The sequence below is a fragment of the Lolium perenne genome, chromosome 3 (assembly GCF_019359855.2).
Source record: "Lolium perenne isolate Kyuss_39 chromosome 3, Kyuss_2.0, whole genome shotgun sequence".
In the NCBI taxonomy this organism is placed as follows: domain Eukaryota; kingdom Viridiplantae; phylum Streptophyta; class Magnoliopsida; order Poales; family Poaceae; genus Lolium; species Lolium perenne.
In genome coordinates, this window is record NC_067246.2 from 34,670,275 (window position 1) to 34,685,294 (window position 15,020).

Here is a 15,020-nt window from a genome sequence, read left to right on the forward strand (position 1 = left end):
CTCTTGGGCATATCTCCAACAGCTAGCCCCATAGGATGTTGGGAGCCTCCGTTGTTGTGGAGCTCGCCCCAACCTTGTGAAGGAACCGCTGCCTCGACCGGCTAATTAGTGGAGAAGGGAAAGCTCCTTCGTGGGGTTTTATCGAGGAAGAAGGTGAGGCCTATGTGGCCGTTGGGCCTTTGTGGTCCACACCTTCTCAGCACAGATGTACTCCCTCTTATGGGAGGAACTGCAGGAAACACATCGCGTCTCCTCCCCGCTACCCCGGTTGTCCCGCTCCCTCTCTCTTACTTCTTTTCCGGTTCCTTTACTTATTGAATCGCATAGCATCATACTAGGTTCACCGTAGTTGCCAAAGTTATCATCTTTACTTCCGCATCGCGCGTAAAACTTAAAAAGACATAAAAATTGAGTAGCGACCATTCATCCCCTCTTGTCGCGCGCCCAATCTGGCCCGCAAAGTCCAAGTCGCCACGCTTCAGCAGGCCGACCGCTAGCGCCGCCACCACTCAGCCCTGTCGACACACATCCTCCACCTCCAGGGGCATCGGCACCGCGCCTGGGGTGGCCCACCTTGACCCAGATGGGGCCAGATCTGGGCAGGGATGGCGCCGTCGACCTTGCACTAGCGACCAATGAGCCTCGTCATGCCACAACTCAACGCGTGCGGGGAATGTCCGGCAACTGCCACCAGGACTACCCGGCTATGCCGAACCGCCATCAGACCAAAGCTCACCGCAACGCCATAGCTCCACGCGTGCGGGGAATGTGCGTCCACCACCGCCAAGACCGCATAGGAAATGCCCGATGGCCCACGCTGGCGGCGGCAAAGGAGATGAGGGGAGAAAGGGGATGAGAGAGGCGACGCCTAGGATTTGCCCCCGCTCACCCGCATGGGGGCGAGACAAGAATGGGTCGCGAAGTGTTTTTTCTGTAAGTCCGATTTAATTGACCTACTAATAAGTGGTACAAAAGAAGTAGATATTATTGATAACCAAGCGATGGCTTGGTGACTAGAGCTTAGGGTGTGGAGCTTGTCCACCCGGATTCGAGTCGCAGCTAAAAGCACGGTTGGATTAAGTGGGGTGGTATCCACCTCCCTTGATAGGTTTCATCTATCCAACAACATCTTTGGATTAAGGGGATGAGCAAGCTGTGAACTTCAAATTCATGCTATACATCTTTGAATCCATGTCTTGGTTGAAAATTAATTTTGAGAAGAGTGAAGTTATGATGATACTAGAGGATGAAGTGAAAGCACATAATTTTGCCTCTTTGTTCAACTATCAGCAAGGGAGTTGGCCTATAAAATACTTGGGCACCCCTGTGTGTGCAAGAAACCCTTCTGTTGCTGAGATGAGCTTTCTTGGTGATACAACAAAGAAGAAGATGGTTGGCTGGATGGGGAACACCATGCCAATTGGTGGGAGAGTGGTTAAGATTGATGCATGTTTGTCTAGTACTGCTGTGTTCCAAATGTCTATGAGATTGCTTCACAAGTCAAATATAGAGTAGATTGATAAACCCATAAGATCTTTCTTTTGGGCTGGGAGTGCTGATAAAAAAAGTATCATTTTGTGAGGTGGAACTGGATCTGCAAGCTCAAGAAAAAAGGTGGCCTGGGTATTAAGAACTTACACAAATTCAATGTCAGTTTGATGTGTAAGTGGTGGTGGAAATTGGAATCTGGTACAGGCCCTTGGCAGAGTTATATGAGACAGAAGTACATGAGGCATGGTGGAGTGTTTTATACAAAGAAAAAACCTGGGGACTCTCTCCCGTGGACAGATATGTTACATGTCAAAAATATCTATTTGTGTGGCAGGAGAATGAAGGTGGGAAATGACAGGGACACAAGCTTTTTGTGTGATTCCTAGTGTGATTAGTTACCTCTGAAAGATAGATTTCCTGAGATTTATGATATTTGTATTGAGAAAAATGTGACTGTGGCTGAGGCTGCTGTGATGCACTGGAATTTCTCATTTAGGAGATGGATGACTCCTGACCTTGCCTGCCAAATCCATGGTTTGCACCAAATTATGGCTCAAACCGTTCTCACAGATGAACAAGACAAACATGTCTGGAAATGGACAAAAGGAGGGAAGTTCACAGTCAAATCTGTCTATAATCATCTCCGTGGCACTGGAATTGATAGAACATTTAAACATCTCTAGAAAAGTAAAATCCCTTTGAAGGTTAAAATTTGGCTGTGGATGATTTGGCACAATGCCATTGCTACTAGAGACAATCTGCTAAAAAGGAATTGGCAAGGGAGTGCTATCTGTCAGTTCTGTGATGGTATTGAAACCATTTCTCACCTGTTCTTTTCCTGTCCGGATGCCAAATTCGTTTGGAGTGCTGTGGGTCGTATGATTGGTGCTCAATCCAGACCTGGGTCTTTCACCCAATTTTTCTGGTGGTTTCCTTAGTTCTTACCTGCCAGCAGAAACACGCAGATTGCGGGGTTGACTGCGATTTGCTAGGCTATTTGGAAGCTTCGAAATCGTGCTTGTTTTGAACATAAAATGATCAAAAGTCCTTTAGAACTAATCAGTTATTCTACCGTATTCATGAAATACTGGGCAGGTTTACATGGCGAGAAAGATGCTGAAGATTTACAGGCGGGAGCCGATGGTTTGCTGAGGCTGGCCAGTGCAACAAATGTGGACGCTGCCCCTGGCGGTTCTGGACATACACAACCCCCTCTCCAGATCAGAGATGCCAGTATGGAGGACAATGTTGATGATATGGACCTGGGAGAACAAGATTGATCGGTCTTCCCTTTTGGCTGTCGCAAGTTATCCGTTTTCCCCATGGGAGTGTTGCTGTCAAAGCTTTTGCTTCAAGAAGTTTGTGTTGCTGGATGTCGTGGTCGAGCGGCGATGTCTGTTGGGTGTTGTTCAGCCCCTTGTTAAGATGAAACTCCTCTTTAGTGATCGTTCGCTAGCATTAGGCGGCGTTTTTCCTGTGTTTTTTAGTTCCTTGTTGCAATGTCGTGTGGGTATTATGCTGAACATGCTGTTGCATGTCAGAAAAACCTCTGTTTCGTTATCTTCTGGTAATGAAATCCGATCCGATGGGGATCGTTTGGAAAAAAAAATCTATCCAACAACATATATATAACTAAGAAAGGGATCTTGCCATATGCTGGTGGAAGTTTTTCTAACAAGAAACAGTGTCTGATTTTGTTTTTATTTCAGGGACGAAACGATGTGATATATAGGAGTAGTTTATTTTCGGTTCTGAATTTTTTGCTTCTGTGAGAGTTGTGTTCAGGTACGTCCGCGCGCGCGCGCGCGTGCTGTACGCCTCGTCATTGTCGTGGCGTCGGCTAGCTAGGGTTAGATATATGGATTCGGTTCTCAGCTTTGAACTCTGATCTTCGCAAAAAAACTTTGGACTTGAATCGATTTGCAGATCAACCGGCGACGGCACCATGGAACTTAGCTCGCCGCCGGTGATGCAATGGTCTGACCTGCCAGACGACCTCCTCGGCTTGGTCCACTCCATGGTCGCGTCTCTACGTGGCCGCGTCCGCTTCGCCGCCATCTGCAGGTCGTGGCGCGCCGCTGTGTCGCTGCACCCGACGCCGCCGGCTCTCCCGCTGCTGCTGCTCTCGCCGCGTGACTGGCGGACGACGGAGGAGAGATCGAGGCGCCTATACTGCCCCGAAGACGACAACGTACTGCGCGTCCAGCTCCCAAGCATGCTCAAATTGAGTTATGGTTCGTGGATCAACGGTTCCTATGACGGCGGCTGGATAGCCACGGGCCCAATTAAGAGCGCGAACCTGAGCCCGATCATGATCTTGAATCTCTTCTCTGGAGCCGAGGTGACGTTGTCCAAGAAGCAGACGAGGATCTCATGTCCACGCTACGCGCCGTGCCCAAACTTCATCTGGAAAATCATCTTCTCCGAGGCCCCTACGTCGAGCAGCTGCATCCTCGCTGCAATGGCTAGCGGTGGTTGCAAAATCGCATTGTGCAGGATTGGCTGCCCGGACGGCGGGTGGACACTAGAGGGATATGGTATGGAGAGGCTCGAGGACATCATCTTCTTTCGTGGTGACCTTTATGGCCTAACGCGTTTTAGCGAGAGCCTCTTCAGATTCCACATCGGTGTGAACGATGATGGAGCTCCGGTGGTCATGGCCACCCATCGGCTGGATGTCCAAATGTGCGACAGACCAGTGACCAAGAGGCCCCGCGATTACTCTGCCTACATATTCGAGTTGCGTGGTAAGCTTGCGATGGCGGTGAATGCTATATGGACGCAAAACGGCAGGCGTTCCTTTAGGGTTTATGAGCTCGCCGGCGATGGCTGTACACATATTTACAAGTGGTCGGAGTTGCATAACTTGGGCGACTATGCCTTGTTTTTGGGATCAAGGAGCTCATCAAAGGCGGTGCAGGTGCCGACATGTGGCGGCGTAGAAAAAAACCACATCTACTACTCGAAGGGTTGTTCTTTATCAGCTAAACAAGAAAATGAGTTCACAGGGGAGTCATACCTGACAAGACCGGTAGATGGTGACTCAATGCATGTTAGGGAACATCGGAGGTTCGGTGACGACGATGGTGACATGGTACGGATCCCATCCATAGGATACTATTCTCTCGGCAGCCTTGCTCCCATGTGGTGCTTTCCTCCAGACATGTAGGACATGTTTGATCGAAAGGGATTTTTTGAAAATCTGACGGTGTAAGATACTTGGGAATATAATCGATCTAAATGCTACTAGTTATTTTTCCAAATCTGTAAGTACGGCTCCAAGAGAGAGGCGGCTGAGTAAAACCCATCTAGTGTTTCGTCCTCTTGCCAGCGATGCCATCAACCTGTCCCGCCTGCGGTAGCATTGGGGATTTGTAGGTGTGGGGGACTATGGCTCCTCCCCGACGAGAGGGTTCTTGTTCTTTGTTTAGTTTTTTCAGTGTTTCCTATAGGATGGTGAGACGATGGCTGCATCCTGAAGGCATAATAAGGTCCTCCCCGTCCTATACTCGCTTAGGTGGCTGCATCTCTTAGGATCTATTCCGTTTTCGTGTTTATCGGTGTGGTTACAAGTTTGTCCCTTCCGATCTACAATTTTCGTCATTGGCGCTAGTCATACTTCGATAAGCTTTGGCCAGCTCCGGTGATGGAGGGGCAATGATGGCGGCACGTCTTCGGCTCGCTCTAGTGCTCGTAGTCGTTGCTAGGTGGTAAAAAGATATGTTTGTAATTTTAGTTACTTTTGGATTCTGTTGATGATTATTAATATATCGGCGGTCATTTTCGTAAGAAAAATCATTAGGAATATTTTCTACCGGGTGCTTTGCCTTTACCATGTTTATATCTATGCCTTCTGGTTGCCGCTTCCACTTTTGTTCATGTACCAAAAGGAAAGGAAAAAAAAAGACATCTGCTTGGAAGAAAGGATTGTATATCTTCATGTCTGAGAAACCAGGCGGAACTTAGTCTCTTAGGTTGTGTTGTTAGGTTGTCATTCTGACCATATTTTGGATGTTGTTTATACCACACTAAGTGCCTTCCTTTGGAGCCTGGCCAGCTGATTAGTTACCTTGCTTAGCAGTCTGATCTGTCTAGTTCTGTCTATGACTGCCATCAATTGTGACTTAACATGTTACTAGTTTTGTTTCTGTGGGTTATGGTCTTCTTTGCTTCAAGTTTAACACTTCGATCATTCAGCAATCAACCATACGTCGTTCTCCTCGTATATATGAAAGGTTTGTTTATCGTTTCTTGATCTGACCAGGCTGTAACTGCAATAAGGACTAACTGCAACCAAGATCGCCTTGTATGAAAGGTTGCTGATTTTCTGAGCTTTTCTTTGCGTCTCAAAGGGAGATGTCCCTGGTAATGTAGCTTTTCCTTTCCGTTATCCGTTGCTTTGATCAAACGTTGGTGAATCTTTTTTTCTCTCGCTTGGAGCTTCTTGCGGCGCTCATTTTCGTATCTGATTTCCTGTGGCTCTGTTCAGCTGTTGCATTGCTTTAGTAAAAGTTAATTAGGCTATGCTAATTGCGCCGCCATTTTGTCGATCGGAGAATATGCCGGTGTCTGATAGCAAAATGACGCACAGGCGGCTTCAGCGAGACAAGTGCTGGACATGTCAACCGAATCAAACAAAATTAGTTTCGGACATGACGTGCAATGAGTACAGTATATCATGTGGTACTATTGTTCAATTAGAAAGTAGAAGCTCCCCAATGGTTACCACACGACATGGTCTGTCCTGAACTCCAAAAGTATCCATTCGGCAACTTCAGCTAGCCGTCCAAATGCGTGATGGCCCAACATGTAAGAGCATTTCCAGTCGTGTCCCCCAAAATGATTTGGGGCGCGCCGAATAAAAAAAATGTTCCCAGTCACGTCCTCTAAATCCGATTTTTGTCCGGCGCGGCTCGATACGGTGTTCGGCGTCCCGAGCCCGTACCTGCTACACATGGAACGCTCCGGGGATGCCAGACGCACCGAAAAGCGAGGCGAGGCGTGGCGGGACTGACGCGTCAGCGGCACAGAGGTACTAGGTATGTCATATGAAGCAAGCCTAATTTGAAGTTGCTCATTAGACTTGGAGAGGAGAGAGTATTCACTCTTCAAGACTTTGTGAGTCTTGTCTAGTTCATCTAGATCCTTCACAAGTTTCTCATGATCAATACCAAATTTGGCCTTTTCCTTTATAACCACTATAGTCTTAGCTCTAGCAAGATCTCTAGCTTTAGTGAGCTTGTTAATTTTATCTTGAGGCTCTTCAAGATTTTCTAGCCTCTCTTCAAGAGAAGCTATGGTTTCTTGACTTTCCTCAAGAGAATTTTTAAGAGCATGTATTTCAAGAGAGTCTTCTCTCTATTTGACATTTTTTCTCAACAGTATCATTGAGTTGTGTTAGACGAATCATGAGATTGGAAACATGCTTTCTAGTGTCACCTTGTAAGTTAAGAATGAACTCATCAAAATCTAGCATTTCTTGTTTTACTTTTAGACTAGCAAGATCAACCCCTAGATCATTTGATATGTTAGGCATAGAGGGGTTAGGAGATGATACCTCGGAAGATTTAGCCATGAGGCAACTTTCTTCCTCCACATGAATGACCTCATTGGGGGATTCACTTGGTGATGAAGAGTTAGTGGAGAGGAAGGCAAGGGCAACCAATCCATTTGAGGTTGCATCTTCTTCATCATGAACATCATCATCTCCGGAGGTATATTCTTCTTGAGTTGATAGCACAATAGATGTGCCCAAGATGGACCTTGTCATGAAGCAATGTGCATTCTTGATATGAGGATTCTCATTGGGGGATTCAACGAGAGATGAAGAGGAAATGTTGGTAATGACAATGGCGTCCACTTCCTTTGAGCTTTCTTCTTCTTCATCATCACTAGAACTTTCAACTTCATCGGAAGAATATTATTCCTTAGTCACTAGCACAATCCTTGAGGGCCTCTTGCCCTTCTTTCTCTTGTTATAGAATTTCTTGCTGGGGGCCTTTGAATATTTGCTCTTGTGCTTGGGAATGAGGCTTCCACCATTAGTTTCCCTATGCTCATAGGGGCATTGAGCGATGAAATGACGCTTGTCACCACAATTGTAGCAATATCTTGTTTTTGGGCCCGAGCTTGTGAATCCACTTGAGTTGTTTCTCTTGATGTTGTCTTCCTTGGCCTTGGACGGGTCAACCCAAAAGGATTTTGCATGGAATGCCATGTGATCATTGTAGTGGAGTTCCAAATCTTCCGGATAGGACATACTCCAAGATGTCCTATATGGTTCTTGAGGGTTCACCTCTTCCACCGTCAAGGCAAGATTGTTCCCTCTTGACATTCCGATGGCACGATTGCGAGAATCATGCGATTTTTGCCTGAGCACTTAGAGGGCTTGCATCTCGTGCACGGCTTGTTGAGAAGTGAGAAAGGAAAAGCATTCTCTCCCAACAAGAGTCTTGACATCAATGGGTTCAAACGGCATCATGCAATCGATGTACTTATCTTTGATCCAAGAGTCATTGATGTGGGTGGCACCCACATTCCGGAAAGCATCGGCAACGGTGAGAAGTCTTCCATACATGACTTCATGATCTTCATCCGGTAGCCTCATGAATCCTTCGGCTTGATTCCGAAGAGAATTGTACTTGTTCCCTTCTCATGCTATCACTTCCAATGCAACTAGCGGCCAAACCATCCCAAGCTTTCTTGGCGGTGGTGAAATTCCGAACACGAGACAATTCCTTTGTCCCCACACTAGTTTGAATCATGTGCAAAGCAGTGTCATTGAGTTGACTATCAACCGCTTCTCTTCTAGTCAACTTGTCGGGGTTGTAGGGCTTGAAGCCTTCCACGATGATTCTCCAAAGTTCATTGGAGGCACTGCGAACATGAGAGCGAAACTCAAATTGCCATGTATCGAAATCTTTAACATTAAACTTAGTTGGGTCGCCCCGAATATTTATATGAGGATGGGGAACCGGTATATCGGGAGATAGGAAAGGCGGAGCCACTCGATTGTAGCTCTCACCTCCACTAGTTCTCCTAGGAGATGCAATGGGAGTTTTAGTAGTGGTTAAGTTATCACCATTCAAGGGTTTGGTAGAGGAGGGTAATGCTGAAGCATCTCCCTCTTCTAACTCACCCCTGTCCTTTACCTCTATGGTGGGGATGATGGGGGGAGCCGCGGGAAAGCGGTCGTTAAACATTTTTATCAATGTTTCCATTTGGGTTTGCATGGCGGATCTCAAGGATGTTTCCACCGACTTGAGATCATCCATGGAGACCGGCTTTGCGGCCCCCTCCGAGTGTGCATCATCTGGCATACTCTTAGGCGGTTAAGCCCGAAATAAGAGCCGAGGCTCTGATACCAATTGAAAGGATCGTATGCCGCACCTAGAGGGGGGAGGGGTGAATAGGTGCTAACCAATTTTTAGTTCTTTTTCAATTTAGGCTTGACACAAAGGTAAATTCTCTAGATATGCAACTAAGTGAATTTCCCTATATGACAAAGCTAACAACTAAGCACGATATAGCTACGCAATATAGGAGATAGAATAGGATAGAGGTAACCGAGAGTGGAGCACGCGGAGACACGGAGATGATTCCCGTAGTTCCGTTCCTTTGCAAGAAGGTACGTCTACGTTTGGAAGAGTGTGATTGCTACGAAAGCCAAACCAACAGCCACGAAGGCTTCACTCAGATCTCCTGTGAGCAACGCCATGAAGGCCTAGCCCACTTCCACCACGGGATTTCCTCGAGGCGGAAACTGGGCCTTTACAAGGTTCTTGGGGCACACATCCACAACCAAATTGGAGGCTCCCAAATCTGTAACAACACAACAATCAACAACAATACATCAACAACAATCAACTGGGGATCCAAAGAGGAACACTAGCAAGAGGGCCCTCAAGCATATGAGGGTGAAATGTAAATCGTTTCGGTGAGGATGTAGATCGGTGTCTTCTCCTTCGAATCTCCAAAGATCAAGAGCTTTGGTTGGGTGAGGGAGGAGATCTTGCAAATCTTGTGTTCTTGAGGTGGCTCTAATGGTGGTGAAGCTTGGCAGATTTTTGTGCAATGATTGCGCAACCTGTCCCAATGGAGAAGAGGGCCTTTTATATGAGTGGGGCTTTCAAATCTGACCGTTATGGACGTTTTTCAGTAACACCGGAAGTTCCGGCCAGGAGGGCCGGAAGTTCCGGCTGGCACCGGAAGTTCCGGCCATGAGGAACGGAAGTTCCGGCTGGATGCTTTCGCGTCAGACGAGCTGGCAGACTGAGTTTGGGCGGAACTAGGGCGGAACTTCCGGTGACCGGAAGTTCCGGCCAGGTTCCGGAATTGCAGAAAAACCTTACTGGACATACTGAGCCACAAATGCAATGTTTCCGGAACTTGCCCGGAAGTTGGGCGGAAGTTCCGCCGATCGGAACTTCCGGCCTTCTTCACCAGAACTTCCGGCCAGCTTTCGAAAGCTTCAATGTGAACGGCGCTGGGAAGCCTCTGCTTGGAGCATTTGGGCGGAAGTTCCGCCAGCTGAGGCCGGAACTTCCGCCTGAAGTGAAAAACCTGCAGAATTTTCAGAACTGACATACCATTCCACTAGCCATGAATATATAATGAAATCTTGTACGTGTCTACATCAACACACATAAATATATATCTAGTGTTGACATCAAACACACAAAACCCCAAAAGGGCGGGAAATGTTCTTTCAGCCGCTCACAAAACTCTAGCCACCATACCGTTGATGACCCACAAGTATAGGGGGTTTATCGTAGTATCTTCGATAAGTAAGAATGTCGATCCCAACGAGGAGCAGAAGGTGTTGACAAGCAGTTTCGATGAAGGATTCACTGTAAATGCTCACAGACAAGTATTCAGGGGGTTTTGATGTAACAGATGAATAAAGTACGAGTAAGTAAAGTGCGAGAGTAATAATTGCAGCGAGTGGCCCAATCCTTTTTAGCACAAAGGACAAGCCGGTTTGTTTACTTATAATGACCAAACGTTCTCGAGGACACACGGGATTTTAGTCTAGTGCTTTCGCTACATACGGCTAATTAATCTTCATTGTTTTGATAAGTGTTGTGTGGGTGAACCTGTGCTAATGTACCGCCCTTACTAGGACTAATACATACTTGTGATTATACCCCTTGCAAACATCCGCAACTACAAGAAAGTAATTAAGATAAATCTAACCACAGCCTTAAACTCTGAGATCCTGCTATCCCTCCTGCATCGATATACCAACGGGGGCTCAGGTTTCTGTCACTCCGGCAACCCCGCAATTGGCAAACGAGTACAAGATGCATTCCCCTAGGCCCATAAAGGTGAAGTGTCGTGTAGTCGACGTTAACACGACACCACTAGAAGAATAACACCACAACTTAAATATCATAACATTGAATATTACTCAACCATACTTCACTACTAACATTTAGACTTCACCCATGTCCTCAAGAACTAAACGAACTACTCACGAGACATCATATGGAACATGATCAGAGGTGATATGATGATGAATAACAATCTGAACATAAACCTTGGTTCAACGGTTTCACTCAATAGCATCAATAACTAGTAGAAATCAACACCGGGAGAGTTTCCCCTACCAAACAATCAAGAACAAACCCAAATTGTTACAGCGGTGATGATGTGCAGCGGTGGAGGCGGCGGTGATGATGATGGAGATGATGATGATGGTGATGGAGATGATGTCCAACTCGATGGCGGTGACGATGGCGTCGATTTCCCCCTCCGGGAAGGAATTTCCCCGGCGGATCTCATCCTGCCGGAGAGCTCTTTTCTCTCTGGTGTTCTCCGCCTCGCAGAGGCGGCTGTGACTCTTCGCGACCTATCCCCTGGAGCTTAGGTTTTCGGGACGAAGACGTTCGCGAAGAAAAGGAGGCGAGAGGGGGCTATGGCCCCCCCTCCTCACAGGGCGGCGCGGCCAGGCCTTGGGCCGCGCCGGCCTATGAGGTGGGCCCACCTCGGGTCCCCTCGGCTCCCCCTTCTGGCTCCCTTCGTCATCTGGAAAAATAGGATTTTTCATATAATTTCCATCAACTGTTGATCTTCCGAAATATTGCATTCTGACGGCGCTTTTTCCAGCAGAATCCTGACTCCGGTGCGCGATCCTCCAATAATCATGAATCATGCAAAATAGATGAAATAACATAAGTATTATCCCCAAATATGAAATATATCAATGAATAACAGCAAATTATGATATAAAATAGTGATGCGAATTGGACGTATCAACTCCCCCAAGCTTAGACTTCGCTTGTCCCCAAGCGAAACTGAACTCGGTAAACAGGACCACATGTTTATGGAGTGAAGAGTCGATAAATAAAATACGGACAAGAAGCATCATATTCATTCACACAAGACATTCTAGTAAACAACTTCCTCATATAATTCAACTCGAAACAAGTATAAGGTAATCACAAATAAAGGTGCATAAGAAATCATAGTTGGTGATGGCAAACTTCGTTCTTGGTCAAAGAACAGTTAACAGGTTATACTTATCTATCGAGCAGCGCTCTTATGTTAAAGTTCATATGGCCCAACTTGCATATTCAATCATAATAATCTCCTCATGATCATTGATAACTTTCAAAGCTATATTCATTCAGATAAAACTTGTACTAAACAAGGAAAAGTAAAAGACATGATGAGGTAAATCACAATATAATGGTTTGATCACAACAATTCAAATGCTTGCTTAAGATGGAGGGAAATAGGTTTACTGACTCAACATAAAGTAAAAGATAGGCCCTTCGCAGAGGGAAGCAGGGATTAAATCATGAGCTGGAGCTTTTTCAGTTTTGAAATCATATAAAGAGAATGAAAGTAACATTCTGAGAGGTGTTTGTTGTTGTCAACGACTGGTAGCGGGTACTCTAACCCCCTTGCCAGACAAACCTTCAAAGAGCGGCTCCCATTTTATTTTTGTGTGGCACTCCTTCCAACCTTTCTTTCACAAACCATGGCTAACCGAATCCTCGGGTGCCTGCCAACAATCTCATACCATGAAGGAGTGCCTTTTTAGGTTAATTAATTTGGGACTGGGAATCCCATTGCCAGCTCTTTTTGCAAAGTTATTGGATAAGTGGATGAAGCCACTAGTCCACTGGTGAAAGTTGCCCAACAAGGTTGAAAGATAAAACACCACATACTTCCTCATGAGCTATAAAACATTGACACAAATAAGAGATAGTAAATTTTGAATTGTTTAAAGGTAGCACACGAAGTATTTACTTGGAATGGCAGGAAATACCATGTAGTAGGTAGTTATGGTGGACACAAATGACATAGGTTTGGGTTAAGGTTTGGATGCACGAGAAGTATTCCCTCTCAGTACAGGTCTTTGGCTAGCAAGGTTAATTAGCAAGCATAAGAGTCGAGGGAAACAAACAAATATACATGTGATAGAAACAATCATGCATCTTCCTTGCAAGCACAAACAGTTTTAACTTCAGAATAATAAGCTATGAGCTAATCAAGAAAGGAAGACAATGAAACAACTACATGTATTTCTCTTTTCTATTTAAACCTCAAAGTGTTGTTGCTATTGACCAATGCTAATTTTGCCAAAACCAAATAGATTTATTCAATGCCCCCAAAGTGATACCAATACTAATAACAAGATCAATCATATAATAAGGATTGCAAACTAAAATAAGATGTGCAATATGTAAATGATAAGACTTCTCATTAATATTTCATAACGATAACTCACACCAAGGGATACATAGACAACCAACTAAAGGAGAGATACTTCCACACTGCAACCCATCTTATATGATAACTTCCCTACTCATGATATGACACTACTTGACAGTAAAAAGTAAAAGGTAGTGATGATGTGATACCGCGGCACTCCCCCAAGCTTGGAACAAACCAAGGGGATGCCAATACCGATGATGAATTACTCCTTTGGCGATGGTGATGAATTCCTCCCGCGCTTCTTACAGATTTCCTTCAGCTTCAGCTTCTCAGTTTGGCAGTTCTGCATTAAGACTCGAAGAGATTCGTTGTTATCTGAAGTTGGCGGTGGCGGACTTGTGACGGGAATCGAGTAATATTCCAGCATTCTACGGAGTCGGTAATTCTCCTCATGAAGTATCTCCACTTCTCTTCTTAGAGCACGGTATTGATCACAAAACTCGTCGGTAACCCGTAGAGCTTCTTCCAACACAGGGAAAGAGTCGAGGCTGAGAGCAGGCTGTAAGGGTCCCTGCAAGTTATGAGAGAAAGAACGTCGAGTGTCAACAGATCCCACCAAGATTTGCTTACTCCCAACGGCTTGTTGCTCTTGTTTTGACGACACCCTCTTCACTTCTTCTTCTGAAAGCCCCTTGCCCTTGTTGTTGGAGGCCATGGTGCTCCTAGATTGAAAACAAATCCTGGCAGAAATAGCTCAAAACAAAACACGTCGAGAAAACGATATACGGACCTCCAGGGGTCCGGGGGATTATATAGCAAGAATTTGTATGTCATAAGGAAAGTACCAGGTCGAACCAGAGTCGGAAAGGGGCGACGAGGCGGCCAGCTCATAGGGCGGCGCGGGCCAAGGCCCGGCCGCGCCGGCCTATGGGGGCACGCCCTCGTGCGTCTCCTCCACTCCGTTTCGATCTCGTAATTTTTCATATTTTCCAAAAACAGCAAAAACATTGTTCGGAAAGTAAATTGCGAACTTTTTATTACCAGTACTGTTACCTATTCAAAGTCGAGTTCTGGCGGACTGTCAATTTGTCCTTTGATGAAAGCCTCCAGTGTTTCCACTCGAATAACATCAACATCTACATTGTAAGAATCACCTGAGATATAATGCTTGAGTCTTTGTCCATTCACCACTTGTGTGGCATTGCCTTGGAGAGAGCTAATTTTAATTGCTCCTGAACGATACACCTCCTCAACAACATATGGTCCATCCCATTTCGAGAGTAATTTCCCTGCAAAGAATCTGAGACGAGACCGATACAATAGGACTTTATCCCCAATATTAAATTCTCTTTTGATAATCCTTCTATCATGCCATTTTTTAACTTTCTCTTTAAAGAGTTTAGCATTTTCATAAGCTTCACTTCTCCATTCATCTAGAGAACTCAATTGCAGCAACCTCTTATTACCAGCTAGTTTAGGATCTTTATTTAATTCTCTAACACCCCAATAAGCTTTGTGCTCTAGTTCTAAAGGTAAATAACAAGCTTTTCCATAAACCATTTTATAAGGTGACATTCCCATGGGATTTTTATAAGCAGTTCTATAAGCCCATGGTGCTTCCTTCAATTTACTAGCCCAATTCTTCCTAGTTTTATTAACAGTCTTTTGCAAGATAGATTTAATTTCTCTATTTGATAGTTCTACTTGCCCACTAGTTTGGGGATGATAAGTGGAAGCAATTCTATGATTAATACCATATTTAGCAAGAGTTTTTCTAAAACCACCATGAATAAAATGAGAACCTCCATCAGTCATAATATATCTAGGAACTCCAAATCGAGGAAAAATAATATCTAAAAGCATTC

General features: G+C 45.4%; 1 protein-coding gene across 1 annotated transcript; it reads left to right on the plus strand.

Annotated features, from left to right (window-relative positions):
* The first annotated feature begins 583 nt into the window (after nucleotides 1-583).
* On the plus strand, nucleotides 584-4,660 carry LOC127339084 (uncharacterized). Its single transcript, XM_051364981.1, has 3 exons — nucleotides 584-768; nucleotides 3,277-3,303; nucleotides 3,418-4,660. Exons 1-3 carry the CDS (start codon nucleotides 584-586, stop codon nucleotides 4,658-4,660), a joined length of 1,455 nt encoding a protein of 484 aa, XP_051220941.1.
* The last annotated feature ends 10,360 nt before the right edge of the window (nucleotides 4,661-15,020 follow it).

Excerpts from the sequence above, each read along its gene's own strand:
- LOC127339084 (XM_051364981.1), top strand. The coding sequence starts at position 584 with ATGGGGCCAGATCTGGGCAGGGATGGCGCCGTCGACCTTGCACTAGCG. Across the intron at positions 769-3,276 it reads GCTCCACGCGTGCGGGGAAT|GTACGTCCGCGCGCGCGCGC; the intron begins GTGCGTCCACCA and ends AGTTGTGTTCAG. Across the intron at positions 3,304-3,417 it reads CGCGCGCGCGCGCGCGTGCT|ATCAACCGGCGACGGCACCA; the intron begins GTACGCCTCGTC and ends ATCGATTTGCAG.